The following is a 21,081-nucleotide window of genomic DNA, read 5'->3' as shown; positions in this document are numbered from 1 at the left end:
GGTTCCAGTACAGCAACTTCATGCTAATTTAAAATGTGGAAGAAAAACTTCGGCTACTTCCAGATTAAGGGCTTTTAGTGCCAACAAAAAATGATTAGGGGATATTCTTATTTCCCTGTCCACCTACTCCCTCTTTCCATGGAGTTTTGACAGTAAGAACAGACAGGGAAGAAAGCAGTGGGGAAAAAACAATTTGGAGCCCTTGTAAAGTTTTCTGAATGATGTCAAACGAATAAAATATTAAATAGAATAAATCATATATCAGCCTTCCACATCACAGCTGGATTCAGCACTAGCCAAATCTTTCCAGTGCAGGTGTTGATACTGGTAAGGTGAGTTTTATTAAGACTGGTTTAATTTAATGGGCATGAATACTGTAACTGCTAATTTCAAAATGCCACGAAACTGCCAATATCGGTCTGATTTAGCCAAAGGCAGTTTTATTCCATAGAAATAGTTGGCTTGATTATTTAGTTCAACAACAGTTGTTTACCTACCTACTTTCATTTTCCAGATCATCACTGCCCTAACGTCGATGAGCCCCACTCGCTTCGGCTATGCCCTTGCTAATGGCACGGTGGGCATTTATAACCAGACAGCACGCTACTGGAGAATTAAAGTTAGTATGATCAAATTGGAGACTTCAGAACAGCTGGAATATCCAGCATCGAGAAATGTATATTTGCTGGAAATCTGCAGTCAAAAAGATCCAGATGGCAGCCACTACCATGGAATTGAAGTCGCCTCCTATCTTTTTATGCGCATCAAGGGCTTTCATCATGTGTTTGTACATGCCATCTTCTTTTTTAGTACTGCCACAACATGGATGTTCTTCTCCTCCTTCTCCTTTTCCTTCTCCCTCTCCACTTCCTCCTCTTCCTCCTCTTCCATTCAGTTTGGATGCTGTCCAGTTCTGATTGGGTGATGTAAACACACACAGAGGCCTAGAACGTGTGAGCTAGGAAGGATCTTTTAGTTCATCCGTCACAACGTTTTATTCAAGATTAACATTAATCAGGCATTGCGTTGATGCATAGGTAGCCCCTTGCTCTTTAACTGACTTGGTTAAATCTGTTGGGTAAACCTGTCAGGTTTACCCACTCACCATTTCTGAATGTTGATTTCAAAGCACTGTAAATGTCAAGTGCTGGAATCCAGGAGTCCAGACAGTTCAAATTAATATATAGGTTGTATCGTATGCTAAAGCTGTCTATGAAAATCTGAACTACTAACAGTCAAAGAAATTGGCAATAGATAAGAGTCAGTGGAATTCAAGGAAGGCCGGACTTAGATCTCTTGTGGGCTTGAAGGGACTCAAGTCTGATGATGCGTTTGACTCCTCCCTCAGACGTAGCTTGGCTCTCTCCTACAGAAAGGTTTATTGATGCTACCTATACCCAAGAATCTGGTCAATTAATGGTCAAAGCTAAATTGGTGCTAGATAAGGGTCATCGGAATTCATGGGGGTGGGCTGGACTTGGGTTTCTTGTGGGAACACAATGACTCCAGATGTCAGGGATCCAGTTAAGACCCCAAATGAAAGAAGACTCCGAGGCTTGAGTTTCCTCAGGGTTCCATTTTATGAGAGATGACATATTGGCACATCTGGGAAAACCCAAATCTGAAAGTTTCCAGGTTTTCCCCACCCAAGTGAAAGTCCAAGTCCCTGCCCAGCACCCACATGTCCGTCACATGGTCCAACCAGGCACCATCCCAACTGGAGATGCCTCCCAGTCACACCCCTCCAGGTGCAGGTGACTCTCTGAGAAAGGAATGTTGTTATGACTATATATATATATCTCCCCTACTCCATATAATCCCCCTCCCATTTTCCCACAGTAGAAAATGTGGCAGGCCTGAAGGCCCGATGGCTTCCAGGTCTGACACCAGACTGATGACATGTTTAACCCCACCTTCAGGCTCAATCTACCCTTCTCCTGTATCACTCTAGCCATTGTCTTGTTGTAGGCGAGATTCTAAACTTGCTTTGTTGAGAATTTTGAAGTCTTGACAGACACGTAACTGAGAGCTAGAAAGAAGTTGAAGATCCAACTCAGGTGATATAGGAAAGATTCAACCTAGATATAAGGAGGGAATTTCTGACAGTGAGAACAATCAATAAATGAAACAGAAATTACCCTCGGAAGTTGTGGGAGCTTCATCACTTGATACTTTCAAGAAGAGATTTGGCTGCCATTTGTCAGAAATGCTGTAGGGTCTCCTGCTTGAGCAGGGGGTTGGAGTAAATGTCTTATAAGGTCCCTTCCAACTCTGTTAGTCTGTTCTCCCTTTGGGACAAAAACTTCATCTATTCAGGGAAAATAAAAGCCACCTTTTCATATGTCCAAGGTGTTTCATTATTACTGTTACAAGGAGATGTTCTTGGACTCAGGCTTAGAGTCAAGAGTGAATCTAGAGTCATAGCTGTTCATCATCTTGACTGCTCTCTTGCATCAGTATATCTCCACTAGATGTGGGAAAAGATTAGGGTGACCTGCTTGCTACTCATAGATCCATTTTTTCCCCCCTCAGTCTAAAAATCAGGCGATGTGCATTGATGCTTTTGATATTAATTCCGACGGCGTCTGTGAATTGATAACTGGCTGGTCCAATGGGAAGGTAAGTATAAAGAAGATTGTATTTCACCTTCTTCCCTGCTTCTATCCTAAAGATTAACTTGTTGGCCTGGTTTAGATTTCTGCTAGCATTGTTGGAAGAAATCATTGGCTGCCAGCAGACCAAATGAACATTATTAGACAGATATGAAGAGCCAGTGTTTAGTTTGGCTATTTTCTTAAAATTGCTTTGTGTGTGCTTGAAGATCATGGAATAACTGCAATGGAACTAAATAGGTAAAGGTTCCCCTTGCACATTTCTGCTAGTTGTTCCTGACTCTTGGGGGTGGTGCTCATTTCCGTTTCAAAGCTGAAGAGCCAGCGCTGTCCGAAGATGTCTCCGTGGTCATGTGGCCGGCATGACAAAATGCCAAAGGTGCACAGAACGCTGTTACCTTCCCACCAAAGGTGGTCCCTATTTTTCTACTCGCATTTTTTACGTGATTGCGAACTGCTAGGTTGGCAGAAGCTGGGACAAGTAATGGGAGCTCACTCTGTTACGCGGCACCAGGGATTCGAACTGCCAAACTGCCGACCTTTCTGATCGACAAGCTCAGCGTCCTAGCCATTGAGCCACTGCGTCCCTCTATGGAACTAAATACACAGAAGGAAAAAGAAGGATTAGATTGTAAACTAATTGTTCTGAATTTCTAACATCTTGATTTGACTTAGAAGATTTTACATAAAATGTATATTCATTTAATTTTTTAAAAATTGATCTTTGGTCTTCCCATTTTGAATGCCTTCCGGGGAATATCTGTGTTGCAGATTGACGTGCGCAACGATCGAACTGGAGAAGTCATTTTCAAGGACAACTTTGCTTCTTCCATCGCGGGAATTGTGCAGGGAGACTACAGGATGGATGGAAGTACACAATTAATCTGCTGCTCGGTTGAAGGTGAAGGTAAAAACGCCTTTGCAAATTTCAAGGCTTTTTTCATTTACAAGGAGTGGGAACAATGTGAGTGGCTGTTCTGAAGCAGAATGTTCTGCTGCTCTAAGAACAAACCCGATCTCTCAAGCCCTACCTAAGACAAGCATGTGGTGGGTGTTTGTATGAGCGAGAAAGAGAGAGAGAAGGAGAAAGAAAGAGAGAAAAGAGAGAGAAACAGACCTGGGTTCCACTTTGGGGGGCCGTCTGCTGAGGTGGGATTGAAAAATTTTACCAACCGGTTTTCTGCCCAGTTGCTGGGTGGGCGTGGCCTAGTTGGCTTCCTGCACCACGGCAGCAGAAGGGGTGCATGCATCACCCTCCCCAGGCTGTGGAGGCCTTTCTTAAGCCTCCGGGAGGGCAAAAACAGCCTCCCCCAGGTCTGTTTCCAGGCTTCCGGTACTTCCAGTAGGCTCGTTTTTCGCCCTCCCAGAGCCTCCACCTGGGCCCTGCACTTTCCTGGCATGATGAACGGGCTCCATGAAGACTCTCGGGAGGAGAGGAGTGGGGTGGGCGGCGTTAGCCGGTTCTTGTAATTACGGGTTCGGCAAACCAGATTAAAATTAACATCCGGTTTGCCCAAACCAGTCCAAACCGGCTGAATCTCATCCCTGGACGCCTCTCCGTCCTCGTGGGTCCTGCTTTCCTTCCCAGGGCTGCATTCTCATATTCAAGAGGCGCCGTGGTGATGGGGGAGCTCGGCGACTGGTAGCTTTCCTTGGCGCTCTTAGCCAAGGGACTTCACTCAGCCCTGAATTCAGATAATGTTTTCTGGCTGCATCCCAACGTGATGAAGTAGGCAAGTGTTTGGAATAAGGCACTTTACTTAGTTGAGGGTACAGGTAGTCCTCACCTTAATGACCACAATTGAGCCCAAAAGAGAGACATTGGCTAGGTGAGTTTTGCCCCATGTTTGAACCTTGCTCATTTCAGTTCTTAGGTGAGTCACTGCACTTGTTAAGTTAGTTAACACAGCTGTTAAGTGAATCCAGCTTCCCCATCATGAGAAGGTCATAAATATATGCCACTTGCCAAGCATCTGAATAATGTGATAATAATGTGATCACGGGGATACTACGACAATTGTTAAATCTGAAAATGGGTCATTAGTCACTTTTTCAGTGATGTTGAAATGGTCACTAAGCAAACGATTGTAAGTTGAGGACTACCTATAATTGACTTGTCTTTTAATTGGGGTATTTCTGTTTGTGCGTGTGGGTGCGGACAATTGTTTATTATATATTGGAAGAGTTTTTGTGGAACTTCAGCAGGATGAATAACAAGCTGGATATCAAACTGTAGAGATGCCCTTTTAATCTCAGATTAGCTCTCAGATTAACAGAGTTGGAAGGGACCTTGTAGGTCATCTAGTCCAACCCCTGGCCTAAGGAGGAGACCCTACAGCATTTCTGACAGATGGCAATCCAATCTCTTCTTGAAAGCCACCAGTGATGAAGCTTCCACAACCTCTGAAGGCAACTTCTGTTCTATTGATTGATTGTTCTCAATGTCAGAAAATTCCACTTTATTTCCAGGTTGAATCTCTCCTTGTTCACTTTCCATCCATTATTCCTTGTCTGGACTTCAGGTGCTTTGGAAAACAGGTCAACCCCCCTCCTCTCTGTGGCAGCCTCTCAAATATTGGAAGACTGCCATCCTGTCTCCCTTGGTTCTTCCCTTCGCTAGACTAGCCATGCCCAGTTCCTGCAACCATTTTCCTTTTGTTGGTTTCGATTGAACAGGTTTATCCTACAAATTTTTATTAATCTGTGCTTAGGTCAGACTAAATACATGGTCCATTTCTTCTCCCTTATTTATGAACCACTGCTGTGTGTCCAATGACAGCTTTTCTCCATCAAGAACTTCAAGAGGAGACTTAACACACTTCTTGTCTTTGTTTCTATACAGTGCGAGGGTACCTGCCAGGGACTCAAGAGATGAAAGGAAGGCTGATGGACACAAGTGTGGAGCAAGATCTGATTCGAGGGCTTAGTCAGAAGAAGCAGAACTTGCTCCTTGAGTTACGAAACTATGAAGAAAATTCAAAGGTAATTTATGTGAAGATGGAAAATCTAGAACCGATCTTGGCCTGTAGGAAAGCAAGCAAGTACAACTTCAGCAGTTGGACGCTAGAAGTTCAGGAATTAAAGAAAACTCTACTTCTTACTTTATTTTGTCCATATTCTATTTTGCTGATGAAGAATGATGATTGAACAACAACAACAACAACAACAGAAATAAATTTTTCCTCTCTTTGTAAATTTGGAATGTTGACAGAGAGGAGCAATTGGCATTATGTCATAAGAAATTTGAGTGTCTTCGGTAGGTAACATTTGGGGCCAGTTTGGGAGCTTCCTGTCTCTGTGAAAGCAAAGTATAAACATGTTTTATCAGTGCTAATGGCAAAGCTATTGCAATTACAGGTAGTCCTTGACTTCAATTCAGCCCAACCTTTTTGGGATTCAGTGAAACATTTGTCAAGTGAGCTTTGCCCCAGTTTTATGACCTTTCTTGCCACAGATGTTAAGCGAATTACAGCAATAGATAAGTTAGTAACAGGATTGTTAAATAAATCTGGCTTCCCATTGACTTTGCTTGTCAGAAGGTTGCAAAGGGGGATGCTGGGACAAAGCAATGGTCATAAATATGAACCATTTGCCAAGCATCTGAATTTTGATCACATGGTCATGGGGCTGCCACAAAGATTGTAAATGTGAAAAATAGTCATGAGTGTTGTGGCCTGGCAGCGGCTAGCAGAGTTAGCAACAGATTCGGAGAGTGAGGAGGTTGGGAAAGAACCTGGGCCAGTCCTGGAGTCTGGGGAAGGCTCTGATGAGGGCTCTGTGTCGTAGGCAGAGAGGGGGCCAGAGCCTTATGCCAGTTATTAGCTGCCTTCAGAGTCAGATCTCAGTGAGGCAGATGAACTGCTGGAGCCTGTTCTCAGTGTGCGCATGCGCAGAGTTGCCAGACAAAGGGAACAGCTAAAGAACAGGGGTTGACTTGGGAGTAAGGCCACAGGTGGACGATGAATGGGCCCTCCCATAGGAAATAAAAGAGGAGCAAAAGGAGAGTGTAGTTTGCAGGAGACAATTAGTTCGCTTCATTGGTTCATGGCTCTCCGAAATCCTTTGCCAAGTTTTGCAGATATCTGCCTGGCAGCTCTCCAAGCCAGATGAGGTCTGTTACTGTAAATCCTCCCTTGAAAGACTTTGCTGGATGTGAACAAGCAGAATTCACAGCAAATTAATAAAAGGGGTTTTTGTCGGGACTTCATGCTCTTGGGAAGCCTCGGTCAGAACAATGAGTCACTTTTATCAGTGCTGTTGTAACTTTGAACGGTCACTCAATGAACTGTTGTAAGTCGAGGACTACCTGTTGTAGAGCCGATTGTATGTATTTCTATACATTGTCCAACATTTCGAATAAGGCCTGCATTTTGTTTTAAAGCAGGTGGAACTGAACACTCAGGTAAATGAGATGGATGGGCAAAGGGGTGTGATCCCGGCAAACACACAGCTCCAGACTGCGTTGTCCGTCAATCTGGGATCGGAAACCGAATCTGCTCATGTAGAACTCTGCATATCCACATCCAATGGTAAGTCGGAATTAGCAGCCAACATTTGTTGGTACAGGCTCAGTACATATGTATAATTTCTTCGCTGTGAGCACCTGAGGAAGGTGCTTGTTTGATCTGACTCAGACATTTGCACCTTTCACTGATCTTTCGGCCTGATCTTAAGAATCTGAGCATCTCTCTGGGCCAGAGGAACACATCTATTATAGGGTTGTTGTCAGGGTTGCAAGTAATACTCCCATAGCAAGCAGAACTCCAAGGCAGGTAGGTTCCTCAAAAATAGTTTTATTTGGATATATCATAGGCTGGTGAAAACCGACTCTTAAATTTTCCTGCGGTTTTCACCTAATTAAAAGTACCGTATTTTTCGGAGTATAAGATGCACCTTTTTCGCTCAAAAAAGAGGCTGAAATGTGGGTGCATCTTATACATTGAATACAGCATTTTTGGCCTCCCGAAACCCCGCCCCCTTCACCAAAATGGCCATGCATAGCCTTTAGGAGGCTTCCAGAGTGCTCCTGGGGGCTGGGGAGGGCAAAAACGAGCAAAAAACGGGCTGTTTTTTGTTTGTTTTTGTCCCAGCCCCCTCGGAGTACTCTATAAGCCTCCTAAAGGCTATGCATGCCCTTTTTTGATGAAAACTGAGCCCATTTGTGCAAAAAGGGGGCCATTTTTGGAAGATGTGCAGTGCAAAAACTTTTTTTTTAATTTGCCTCTTCAAAATCTTGGTGCGTCTTATACTCTGAAAAATACAGTAAATGTTTTTCCCCTTTCCCCCCAAACAATCTATCACATGTCCAATCAAGGCGCTTTTAACTTCACTCCTCTCTTCAGCCACCTGTTGGAACGTCCTTGGTTCCCAGAGGAAATTATTTTATTTTGGCTACAAAATCCCAGGTATTTCTACTCCCCACTTCCTATCCTACATCTCCATTATGGCAATGATGAAGCCTCAAAGATGGCCTCAGCCAGGCTAGCTTCAGAGTTGACAGTTGTTATGCATGGAGAATAGCTGACCCTTAAAATTTAAGGGACAGCATCTAAAGGCAAGAGATTAACCTGAGTAGGTCCATGGGGTCTGAGACCCTAGAAAGTGTGGGCAGAAGAGCAACAAAGATGATAAAAAGTTTGGAGGCAAAATGCTTGAAAGGATGAGATCCAACCTGAGAACAATTAATTAGTGGAACAGCTGACCTCTTGAAATTGTGGGTGCTTCATCACTGTAGGTGTTCAAGGAGAGACTGGACAACCATTTGACCTGGATGGTATGAGGTCTCCTTCCTGGATTAGGGACTAGAAGACCTCTGAGGTCCTGTCCAGCCCTATGATTCTATGTTCTATGTTCATAGTAAACTTGAGGCCACAAGGGAAATATCTGGTTGGTTGCTTTTGGTGATGGCAGCAGTGATAATTTTGACTTCTTTTCTATCCTGGAGAATAGCTTTGAAACTGAATAAATATCCTAGTATTCTTAATCTCGCTTAATGACTGCCAGGGCACGGAACTGTAATGAGCAAGCTCCATAATGGTCGTAGCTCGAGGATTACCTCTGTTAAGATAAAGGTTCCCCTTGCACATATGTGCTAGTCATTCCCGACTCTAGGGGGTGGTGCTCATCTCCGTTTCCAAGCTGAAGAGCCAGCGCTGTCCAAAGACATCTCTGTGGTCATGTGGCCAGCATGACTAAATGCCAAAGGCACATGGAACCCTGCTATCTTCCCACCAAAAGTGGTCCCTATTTTTCTACTTGCATTTTTACGTGCTTTCGAACTGTTAGGTTGGCAGAAGCTGGGACAAGTAACGGGAGCTCACTCCGTTACACGGTATTAGGTATTCAAACTGCCGAACTGCCGACCTTTCTGATCGACAAGCTCAGCATTTTAGCCACTGAGCCACCACATCCCATCTTACGTACCCATCCATCCCATCTTACCTACATCTGTTAGAACCTTTAAAACTGACAAAGAGGGAATGTCTTTGTTTTCGTTTTAAGATACGATTATCCGAGCGGTGCTGATTTTCGCCGAAGGCATCTTTGAAAACGAGAGCCACGTGATCCACCCCACTCCTCAGAACCTCTCGAGCAACATAAAAATCCCCCTCTGCCCCCCGAAAGACATCCCGGTGGAGCTGAACATCAAAGCCCTTGTTGGATACAAGAAGAGGTGAGGGCTGGGCAAGTTTACCATCAACTGCCTCTCCCCCCCCAACCCCTCTGATGGATTCAAAAGCCTTTTTGCTCTTGGGCTTGTATTAGAGAAACAGGGACCCTCAATTATGTGGGAGAAGTCGGGAAAATCCAAACGCAGAGAGAAATATCTCATATTGGATAAGCCCTCAGGCGAGTTTTTGAGTCAACAAGTGCCAGGTTTTTTTTTTAATGTTTTGAAAGAACAAATGCTGTATATCGGTGGATAGATTATTGTTTTCTTCTGTTCAATCATGTCTGACTCTCGGAGGCTGCCTGGACAGGCCCCTGCCGTTTTCTTGGCAAGGTTTTTCAGAAGTGGTTTGCCATTGCCTCCTTCCTAGGGCTGAAAGAAAATGCCTGGCCCATGGTTCTAGGGCTGACTTTGTGCCTAAGGTTGGACTACCCGTGTTTCCCTGAAAATAAGACAGGGTCTTATCTTCTTTTGACCCCCCCAAATAAGCACTTGGCCTTATTTTCGGGGAGGTCTTATTATTTTTGAGGTGCAGGAGGCGGCAAGCATGGTCACCTCATGCCTGCTGCTGTGCTGCAATATTTTTTGGGGGAGGGCTTGTTTTTAGCACAGGTGCTCAAAAGCCCAATTGGGGTTATTATCCGGGGAGGTCTTATTTTCGGGGAAGCAGGGTAGAATTCAGTGTCTCCTGGTTTTTAGCCTGATGCCTTCACCACTATACCAAACTTGCTGTTTTATAAATATTACAGAGCTAGAATCTTCAGGCCATTCATGGGGTGCAGATGGGTTGAGATTCATACTTGGCTTTTCATGGTAAAGGAAATAAATGTATCTATGCAGACAGCTAAATTATGCTACAGGATATTCCTTCTATGTCAGTTCTTGGATCTCCCTTGCTCACAATGAATCTAGTAGTAGTTTGGAACTTGGTCAGAAGGATCTTGTAGGGAAATTCTTCATATTACACTAGTAAGAATTACCCTGTTTCCTGGGAAATAAGACCTCCCCGGATAATATTGCAACACAGCAGCAGCCAAAAATAATAAGACCTCCCCGAAAATAAGGCCAAGTACTTATTGGGGGGGGGTTGACCCTGTCTTATTTTTGGGGAAACATGATGCTAAGAAAAATGGATGGAAACTGAACAAGGAGATATTCAATCTAGACATAAGGAGGAACTTTCTGACACACTGAGAACAATCAGCGCATGGAACAGAAGTGGCTTTCGGAAGTTGTGGGAGCTTTATCACTTGAGATTTTCAAGAAAAGACTGGACTGCTATCTGTTAGAAATGGTGGAGGGTCTCCTGCTTAGGTAGGGGGTTGGACTAGATGACCTATACGGTCCCTTCCAACTCTGTTCATCTGTTAAATACACTCATCACAGATATATATTATCTGGTATTATCTGATATAATTATGATATATTATCATATATTCTCCGAAATTGAAAGATTTTGGAAATGACAGATGTATGTATGTATGTATGTATATATATATATATATATATGTATATGTGTGTGTGTTTATGCATAAAAATTAAATTTGAGTGCAGTCACTTCAGTTGAGACTGCTCAGCACATTTCCCCTTGTCTTCCCCACCTGTCATTTCCAAAAAGTTTTGAATTCTGGAGAATCCAGGTAAGTATATTCGACAGCCCTTTCACAATTAAAACAGTAGTTTCCTTCCAAATCTTGCCTTTGAATGAGAACCTAATTGGAACTTAATAGCGGCCTATGCAGAGGTATAAAATATTTCATGTGGTTTTTCCGTGTGCATTTTTTTTAGCCCAGTCTTGCCAGTAGAAGGAAGTATGAGGCATGCAGGATATTAGGGAATTTGTGTGAGTTGGAATAACTCCTAATTCTTAGGCAGCAGGAAGAGAAGGTATATAAAGGGGCTGCGAAGTAATGAAACTACATCCCCTCATTTGCATCTGAAAATCTCCACCTGTCCCTGGGCTTTGAATGTACTCATCTCTTGTTCTTTTAAGCATCTACAATTCACTCATGAGATACACAAACTTTTAAAACAAGAGTTCAGAGTCCCAGAAACATCATGTTATTCCAGAAAAATTACTTGATGAACATCCTTATGCTATCTGGCAGTGTGGGCATGAGAGACATTTTCAATAATAGCACAAAGAGGGATGCAACACTAAAAAAGGAGAAAACAAAATGGAGGTGATCATCGGCATTCATTCCCCCTCCCGCCCATGTGAATGTGAAACGAGTGTCAGGATCAGGGCATCATAGAAAGAACCAAGGTTTGCCTAGATGGCCTTGATGAGAAGGTAAATGATTACGAGTCCATTTCTTCAGCCGCCTTGATGATTTTGTGTCATGCTTTCCCAGCACACAGTTCCATGTTTTCGAGCTATCCCGGCAGCTCCCTCACTTCTCGATGTATTCGTTCTGCAGCCCGGACTCTGCAAACAGGCCTCTGAGTTTTGTAAAATTCACTTTGGGTGAGAAGGTGCAGATGGTAAGTCTTCTTCCTTCCTTTCTTTTTTCCCCAGCTGGGTTGTTGTAAACGCTTTTGTTGTTGTTCTTAGTTGCAAAGTCATGTCCGACCCATTGCGGCCCAATGGACAATGTTCCTCCAGGCCTTCCTGTCCTCTACCATCCTCTGGAGTCCATTTAAGCTCACACCTACTGCTTCAGTGACTCCATCCAGCCACCTCATTTTCTGTCGTTCCGTTCTTCTTCTTTTGCCCTCCATCTTTCCCAGCATGAGGTTCTTCTCCAGCCTCTTCTTCTTCCTTCTCATTAGGTGGCCAAAGTCTTTGAGTTTCCTCTTCAGGATCTGGCCTTCTAAAGAGCAGTCAGGGTTGATCTCCAGGACTGACCGGTTGGATCACCTTGCAGTCCAAGGGACTCACAGGAGTCTTCTCCAGCACCAGAGTTCAAAGGCCTCCATTCTTTAGCGCTCAGCCTTTCTTATGGTCCAACTTTCACAGCCATCCATTGCAACTGGGAAAACCATCGCCTTGACAATACGCACTTTTGTTGGCAGGGTGATGTCTCTGCTTTTTAATATGCTTTAGTATAGTAATTCAATTCAGCAATGTAGTGTTTAATACTTGCTTTCTAAGGTAAGGGCTACAAGGATGTGCCTGGTGCCTCCATTAACCAAGAGCTATTGCAGATAATTGATAGATGCTTCTACTGATTGCTAAGCAGGACTTTTAGCTTGTGGTTGGTAACAGGAAGGCTGAAGGGGGGAGAAAGAGACACACAGGACTAAGGAGAAGGATCTAAGGCAGAATGGAGGTGAGCCAATTTTGAATCTAAAGATGGTAAAAGAAAGCAGTAGCTACAGGTTATCCTTGACTTACAACTACGATTGAACCCAGAATTGCTGTTGCCAGGTGAGACATTCGTTAAGTGAATTCTGCTTCTTGTTACACCCTTTTTTTTGCCACAGTTGTTAAGTGAATCACTGCAGTGGTTAAGTTATTAAAATGGTTGTTGAGTGAATTGGGCTTCCCTATTGACTTTGCTTAGCAGAAGGTTGCAAAAGAGAATCATATGACCCCCGGCACATATTGATACGTCATTGCAAACCGTCATAAATGTGAGTCAGTTGCCAAGTGTCTGAATTTTGATCACGTGACCATGGGGATGCTGCAACAGTCAAAAGTGTGAAAAAAGGTCATAAGGCACTTGTCAGTGCCATGGTACCTGAACAGTGACTAAACAAATGGTCATAAATTGAGGACTACTTGTTGTGTCTTCTTATTCCTGAGACTTCTTGATAACTGCAGGTGTGTCTGGGGCATCAGCTGCAAATCCCCAGAAACCCATCAGGGCATTGCCATTTGTTTCCCTCCCACTCTTGTTCTCAAAACTCACCCCCTGTGGATTTACACTTCAAGGGTGTCGTGTGGATAAAACAAAATTTCCTGCTACCTGAGGATGTGGAGATGCAGAACGAGTCGCTGGAGGTCTGCTTCACCTCCCTGCGTGACACGGGACAGCTGGGCATCCGAATGAGTTCCAGTGGAGAGGTACTCTCGTGCTTGTCTCATTTATGTCTCATTTAAGAGCACAGTGGTTAGAGTAGTCCTGCAGGCTACTTCTGCTGCCTGCAATTTGGCAGTTCGAATCCCACCAGGATTAAGGTTGACTCAGCCTGACTCTTTAAATCGATTAGAGAGGGCTGTAAAGCACTGTGAAGCGGTATATAAGTCTAAGTGCTATTGTTATTGCTATTGCTTCCTTGCTTCCCTCCCTCCCTCCCTCCCTCCCTCCCTCCCTCCTTCCTTCCTTCCTTCCTTCCTTCTTTCCCAGTGGTTACAATGCAGTATTGCAGGCTGACTCTTCCCACTGCCACTAGTTCAATCCTAACTCAGCCTTCCGTCCTTCCGAGGTGGGTAAAACGAGGACCCAGATTGTTGGGGACAACATGCTTACAGAGGGTTGTAAAGCACTATGAAGTGGTATATAAGTCTAAGTGCTATTGCTATGTTGCAATTAACCTGGGAAATAAGTCCTTCCTCGGTCTCCTTGAGGGAACCAGAATTCATGCAGGGGGAGCAGCCGTGAAGAGTTTCTCTCCAAGACGGCAGCTTTCATTTGTGAAGACTGGTTTGTCATAAATAATGAATGCAGGTACTTATGGGTTTGCAAAGCATTGCCATTCCTTTTGATTAAAGTGTTGCTATACTTTGGAGGTATGGGTGTCTATGGAGATTCTTAATCACCCAGGTCATGGTTGTACCCAAGGTGCTTTTCCAAAAGGCAACTGGATGTTCTTGGGTCCCCCCCCCCCCCCTTTGAAAATGTTTCACTTCTCAGCCAAGAAGCTTCTTCAGTTCTGACTGAATGGCTGGGGAGAATTTATATTCTTGGCAGTCATCTGGTCCTCGTTGAAGCCACTTGAAGGTTTATCTGTACCCTCATAGTCATCTGAATCAGTGCAAATGGGTGTGATATCTTCTTGGGATTGCTCAGAGCAGGGTCTCCAACCTTGGCAATTTTAAGCCTGGCCTTTAGAGTAAAGAGGTTGTTCTCCATCACACTTAATGGCGTGGTTATTAGTAATGAACAGTCTCTGTTTCTCATCAGCCCTCATCAGAGCTGCTGCAAGCTATTCCATGTTAGTTTCCTCAGGAAACCTCCACACTCACAGTTAGTACTTAGGCTACCTTAGTTTAGCTTCAGATAGTAATAGCAACAGCACTTATATACCGCTTCACAGTGCTTTACAGCCCTCTCTAAGCGATTTACAGAGTCAGCCTATTTGCCCCCAACAATCTGGGCCCTCATTTGACCCACCTCGGAAGGACGGAAGGCTGAGTCAACCTTGAGCCTGGTGAGATTCAATCTGCCAAATTGCAGGCAGCCGGTAGTCAGCAGAAGTAGCCTGCAGTACTGCACTTTAACCTCTGCGCCACCACAGATGTGATAAGGCTCCTTTAAGCGTCAACTTCTCCCATTGTAATTAGTGTGTCTGGGGCCAATCTAAGTTATTGTTTTTTCTTCTGCTTATTAGATCACCATTAACACGGATAACATTGATCTGGCTGGTGACATCATCCAATCAATGGCCTCCTTTTGGGCCATTGAGGACTTACAGGTTGAAGCAGACTTCCCTGTGTATTTTGATGAGGTGCACAAAGCTTTTGTTGGGGTAAGTGAGCAAATATTCTTAAACGTATCTGGGATACCAGTAGAAGAGAACATCTGTAGCTCAAGTTTGAATTGTGGGTTCCTTGGGGCTCTCTGAGCTTATTTGTTTTCTTATAGACATTTGATGACCCAACTAGGTAACATTATCAGTGCTGGAAGGGAATGGGGTTTTTGAAGTGGAGGAGGAGGAGGGAAAGGACTGTGGGGTCCTTGGTGCTCTCTGAGCTTGGTTGTTTCCTTACAGATGTTTAATGACCCAACTAGGGTAACATCATTAGTGCCAGAAGGGAGTGGAGTGCTGAGTGCAGAGCAGAAGGCAAGGACAACAACTGTGGGGTCCTTAATACTCTCTGAAGTTGCTTGTTTCCAGATGTTTATATACTATACAAGAAGAAAACTCCACACATTCACTCATATTGATGATGTTGCCTAGTTGGGCAGTGAAACATCTGCGTGCAATTAAAAAAACCCAGAAAGCAACAAGAGCCCCATATCTGAGATATCTCATTGTGATGGATTGACATGCTTAAATAAATTGGAATGGGCAGGAGCTAAAGAAATCCATGGATTTGGTGTCCACAAGCAAGAGGTGCTCTTCAAGGGCTTTAAAATAGCGAACGACACTAACTGGTCTATCTAGAACTTTCCTAAAGCAGCACCAGACTCTTAATTATTTATCTTCCAGCTGATCAGACTATTTTGTCTTAGGAAAGATTGGCTCTTTTCATGGCATCTCAGGCCATCTCGTTGCTTTTCTGCTGATGGAATTGAATGCTCCATTTCAGACAAAACGTGCAACAGGAGAATTGAATTGTCAACAGCTTTGCTTTTAGGCTGGAGATTCACTCAACCAAATTACTTGCTTTGTCTGAATCTGAATGAGCCACCTGTGAGGTTTTGGAACGCTAATGATTTTGCAAGCAGACGTCTGTGGTGACTGGTGGACTCCCAGGACCCTAAAATCTCAAGGAAGTATTCGACCAGGAAGTACTTTGAATGTTTGCCCCAAGGAAGTGGCTCCATAACACGAAGACTTCAGGGATCACAGGCAGTGCAGAGCCTCCTTTTTCTCAGAAAGCAAACATCTAATTGTCTTGTCTGGCAAACACATATTTTTGGGGTGTGCAATAGTGGCAAATATCTGTAGCTCAGGTGTAGGATGAAGGTGAAGGTTTGTTCTTTGAAGCTTGTGGGTTGGTTTCCAAACGTTTCGTTACCAGGCTAGGTAACATCTTCACAGTTTAGGGGATGTCAGTGTTCTTCTGTTTATAAGGGCTTCAGGTGTGGGTGTGTCAAGGGAGGGTCTTGTGATGGATCATCTGTGAGTCATCGGTGAGGGTCTTGTGATAAGGAGATGACATCAGGCCAGGGACATTGGGAGGTTAACTATTGGTGGATTGGGGATTGGGTTGGTCGAGGGTTGGTGCCGTCTCTGGTTGGCTGTGCGGTTGATTTGGATTTTGAGGGGTTCGTAGGCTGGTTGTGGGTCAGCGTGTCTGTGGATGGAATTGCTTGTGGAGTGCCAGGCTTCGTGAACCCATGAGCGTGGCTGCTGACCCCTCCAGCACCAGAATCAAATGAGGTGTGGGAGTCAGGGTCAGCATCAAGGCAAACTGAGAGCTCCGAGGGGGAAGAGGGAATGGAGCAGGCAGAGAGAGAGAGGCAGAGCCTGGGCCGTTTGTCAGCCCTCAGATGGAGAGTCAACAGCCCCCACGTCTGGAGGTGGATGATGAGGAAGAGGAGAACCAACTGAATCCAGTGCCTGACGTGCGAATGCACAGAAGGCAGAGGAGGGGAGAGCAGTGGAAATCTATGGGCTGGTCCTTGGGATGGAAGAGCCACTGCTGCTAGCGAAGTCCCATCCTAGCTCTGGGGATAAAAGGCAGGGGGCGGAGATGAATAGATATGGCAGACAACTATTCCTCTCCCTGCCAGACAAACTGGTTAACCTGCGGTGAGAGAGAAACATTTTTTCTGGGCTGTTGGCCCTCCTAATTAAAGAAATCTTTGAGTTCAGAGGGTTTCTCATGTTTGGGGAGCTGGGTCAGAATAGTGGCAGGTTGACACACCACACCTGAAGTCCTTTTAAATGACACCAACATCCTCTTAAACTCCACTGAAGATGTTACCTAGCCTGGTAACGAAACGTTTGGAAACCAACCCACCAGCTCGGAGAACGAACTTTCCCCCTCCTATTACCCGTCTTAAGGTGTGGGTGGTTCTTCTCCACAGGTAGACAGTTCTCATACAGTTTGTCAGAAGCTCACAGCCAACATGGCTGACAGGTCCAACTCCATCCGCAGCATGCTGGTTCGAGCAGAAGATTCCCGCCTGATGGGAGACTGGTGAGTGAGTGACACCGATCGATCGAAAAATAGACTGATAGAAGAACACTGGTCGATCAGCAGGTACTGCGGGGCCCACTGGCAAAGGAAAGCTCAGGAGCGTATCGGTTGGAAACACGCAGAAGAGGCCTTCACCCCAGGGTGGATAAAAATCGATGGGCGTTTTTTTTTTAATCAGATTTTTTAAAATTAACATAGATTTTTTTTAAATGAAATTTATTTTAATAAAACGCTTTTGGGGTAAAAATCTAAAGATAGTTTTCTATGTAAGCTACATTAGTAATTTAGTTTATTCAGCCTGAAATGGAGCTTAGTTATGTAGCATGAAGAGGCTGTATATATTCTGCAATATTGGGACTGTTCAGTGAGTCAACAGCCGGTCAGAGGAGGAGCCACTGCGAGACAGAGATGACTGTTGCTCTTTCATAATTATGATTTATTTTAATAATTATGAATCATGATTTAAAGGAGTTGATTTAAATCAAGCCTTTTTACTAGGGATTTAAATCAAGATTTAAATTGTCAAGTCGATTTAAATCAAACCCAACCTGCTTTGTCCTGTTTCAGCCTTGAGCCTGGTGAGATTCGAACTGCCAAATTGCAAGCAGTTAGCAGTCAGCAGAAATTGTCTGCAGTACTGCACTCTAACCACTGTGCCACCGTTTGAGGAAAGCTTGTCTTGCATTCATTGCATCTCAGATCCCCACAACTTAAATAGCTTTCAAGGGTTATTTGCTTTATACTCTTTAATTTCTGTTTACCCTTGCAGGAAAAACATGAAGAAACGTTATAATGAACTGTATGACCTCAACAAGGATTTATTGTCTCAGTACAAGATTCGCTGCACCAATCACTCAGAGTTTCTAAATAATCTCAAAGCCATAAATCAGGCCATCCAACGAGCAGGAAATCTCCGAGGTAGGTTCTGAGGGAGGGAACCGTAGGATTAGTTCTCATATACATGTTGTGTCACTTGAAAAGAAAAGTGTGTGCTTGAGGTGAATTTTAACCTGGAAAGAAATGGGCGTGGATTTTGAATGGGGGGCTTGGATTCTTGAGTTTCTGCAGGCGTTCAGCTGAATGCAGGGAAATCTTTAAATTAGATTTTAAAAATCTTGACATTTATACATTCGGCTGGAGGACTTAAGGGGAGCTAGGCCTGCATTTGAACTCAAGGAAAACTTTCCTTGTGATCTGGTTTTCAAATCTTTCTTTCTCTATCTCTCCCCCTAGCTACCAACCTACCTACTCTCTCTCTCCCTACCTACCTACTGTATTTCTCTCTATTTCTCTCTCTATCCCTTTATCTACCTACCTACCTACTCTCTCCACCTACCTATTGTATTTCTCTATCTCTCTTTCTCTCTTTTTCTCCCTTTATCTACCTACCTACCTACCTACTCTCTCTCTCCCTACCTACCTATTGTATTTCTTTCTCTTTCTCTCCCTCTCTACCTACCTACTTTTTGTTTTGCCTCTTCAAAACCATGGTGCGTTTTATACTCCGAAAAATACGGTATGTAGTTGTTTGGAGAGCTGTACTCACTTGCTTAAACATAAGAGGACGTACAAATGAAAGAGAACATTTGTAGCTCACTATGGAATCCTTGCTGCTGCTCTGAGCTTGGCTGATCTCCTGTAGGCATTTCATGACCCAGTTGTGTAACCTCTTCAATGCCCAATCAATGCATCGATGATGTGGCCCAATTGGGTCGTAAAACATGATCAAGCAAACCACCAAGGTCAGAAAGTACCGAGGACTCTACAGATCACCATATTCCAACAGAAGAAAACTTGTAGCTCAAGGTCGAAGCGTGGAGTCCTTGGTGCTCTCTGAGCTTGGTTGTTTTCTTGCAGACGTTTCATTACCAAACTAGGTAACATCATCAGTGCGCTGCAAGAAAACCACCAAGATCAGAGGACATCAAAGATCCCGTGGGAGGAGGTGCTTCCTAGGTTATTGAATTGTAACGGGGGGAATAAAGATGCAATGGCAGTTCATATTATTTATAACCGAAGGGGGAAAAAGGGGATCAAGCCGAAAGCCATCAATAAAACCATTGCTCTGCTTTTGGAAACAGTTACATGAACATGCAATTGGTAATATTCCAAAAAGTAGTATTTTGGAAAGCATGAGCTTTTCTTCTAAGGCACAACAACCCTCTAGGACAGCGGTTCTCAACCTGTGGGTCGTGGCCCCTCACAGGGGTCGCCTAAGACCATCGGAAAACACATATTTTTGAAAAAATACGGAAAACAAAATAATTTTATGGTTGGGGATCACCACAACATGAGGAACTATATTAAAGGGTCGTGACATTAGGAAGGTTGAGACCCACAAACTGTCACTGGTAGGAAATGGGCTTTTTAAAAAGTGACACTTGACAAGAGGCAGTTGGGGAATTATATTATCAAGAAAGGCCTTAATTAGCATTCATATTACATGCTATTAACCGTAATCTAATCTGTTTTTTTGTCAACCGTAGCTATTTGTGTGGGCTTCAACTCTCGGAATCCCCCAGCACGGCTGGCTGGAGGATTCCAAGAGTTGAAGCCCACACACCTTAAAGTTACCAAGGTTGTAACCAATGTAACCAAGGCCTTTAACCATACTATCAAGGCTGGTTAGGAGATTCTGGAAGTTGAAATCCACACATCTTAAATTTGAGAAACCCTGATCTAGATTACTTTGGCCCCCGATTTGCAGCTCAGCAGAACTCAAGCCTTCCTTCTCTGTGCAGGAAATAAAAAAGCAGGGCTCCCAAAGTGGCAAATAGTTTTGATCCACCCTTTCTCCAAAATTATTGAAACGGGAGGTCTCTCTATACCGAAAGAATCTTGTTTACTTTTATGTGCTTCGTTAGAACATTTAACGAAATGCAGAGACATATGGAGAAGGTGCTGGGGTTTCCCCCCCCCCCCTTACTTTAATCCTATCTGGAAAAAGGGTGGCCGTTTTTCCTTCCTCGAGGTTTCATTTTGTATAAATTCCAGCCTCATCCCCAATTTGATTCCCTCTCGCAGTTTCCAGAGAGCCCTCGAGTCTCCTCTTTAAGACCGCTGGGCTAGGAGATGCTGGCACATGACTGCTAGCGTGCCTTTCCTACAAATTTAAAAAAATGGGCCACGGACGGTCCTTTTGCCTCCTGAGGGAATTCAAAATAACGTAAACAGTGAGCAACAATAATAGCTGTGTCCTACACTGTCCCCTTCTCAGACCTCAGCCGATTTGGGTTGGGGATGGGAGGGAGAAAAACACTTCCCCTCCTGGACTATAAAAGAGTTCATTTGCATTCTTGGAAAAGAACAGACTCTGCTAACTCTTCGGTTGTTTTCTTTCTTTCTCCAGTTGGCAAACACAAAATGCAAGTGATTGCCGCCTGCCGGGAGGCTATTAAGAACAACAGCGTTAATATGCTCATCAAAATCATGCGCCTGGGGACATCGTGCTCTTGATCCGGGTTGAAGACTGGAGGCCAAAACTAGCCAAGGGAGACGAGCCGAAAGATCTGGCGGCAGATAGACGGTAGATGATGCTGTCAGATTAGTGCCCAGTGAAAGTGCAGGATGAAGACTTTCCTAGGCCTGAAGGTCCGGCTGTCTGCGCTGGGAGAAGAGGAGGCCAGGAATGTTGGTGCTTTATAAACATCATGCTAGCGGAGACATGGCCAAGCTTTTTGTGGATGTTACAGACCAAACCAGAGAATTTCAGAAGCCAAACCCCCCCCCCCAAACCCACCCCAAATGCCCTGGAGGCCGTTGATTAAAATAGCAACGTTTGATTCTTCAATAAAATTGACAGACCTTAGTCTATCGGTATG

At 44.2% G+C, this 21,081-nt stretch overlaps 1 protein-coding gene across 2 annotated transcripts in view; it reads left to right on the top strand.

Moving 5' to 3' along the window:
- The window catches only part of BBS2 (Bardet-Biedl syndrome 2), a 39,655-nt gene extending 18,589 nt beyond the window's left edge, over positions 1-21,066 (top strand). The window contains exons 6-17 of one of the 2 annotated variants that reach the window (XM_087729120.1): positions 515-619; positions 2,533-2,619; positions 3,384-3,519; positions 5,455-5,594; positions 6,994-7,141; positions 9,114-9,285; positions 11,637-11,766; positions 13,160-13,291; positions 14,779-14,916; positions 17,148-17,260; positions 18,030-18,178; positions 20,610-21,066. In XM_087729120.1, coding sequence (XP_087585246.1) covers positions 515-619; positions 2,533-2,619; positions 3,384-3,519; positions 5,455-5,594; positions 6,994-7,141; positions 9,114-9,285; positions 11,637-11,766; positions 13,160-13,291; positions 14,779-14,916; positions 17,148-17,260; positions 18,030-18,178; positions 20,610-20,716 — 1,557 coding nt within the window. In that variant the 3' untranslated portion in view covers positions 20,717-21,066. The remainder of the gene's footprint in view (positions 1-514; positions 620-2,532; positions 2,620-3,383; positions 3,520-5,454; positions 5,595-6,993; positions 7,142-9,113; positions 9,286-11,636; positions 11,767-13,159; positions 13,292-14,778; positions 14,917-17,147; positions 17,261-18,029; positions 18,179-20,609) is intronic. The other variant, XM_087729122.1, reaches the window with a different exon arrangement.
- The last annotated feature ends 15 nt before the right edge of the window (positions 21,067-21,081 follow it).

The sequence above is a fragment of the Thamnophis sirtalis genome, unplaced genomic scaffold (assembly GCF_051295495.1).
Source record: "Thamnophis sirtalis isolate CommonGarterSnake01/CBP01778 unplaced genomic scaffold, rThaSir2_p1.2 scaffold_14, whole genome shotgun sequence".
NCBI lineage: Eukaryota > Metazoa > Chordata > Lepidosauria > Squamata > Natricidae > Thamnophis > Thamnophis sirtalis.
This window is presented reverse-complemented; position numbering and strand designations above follow the sequence as displayed.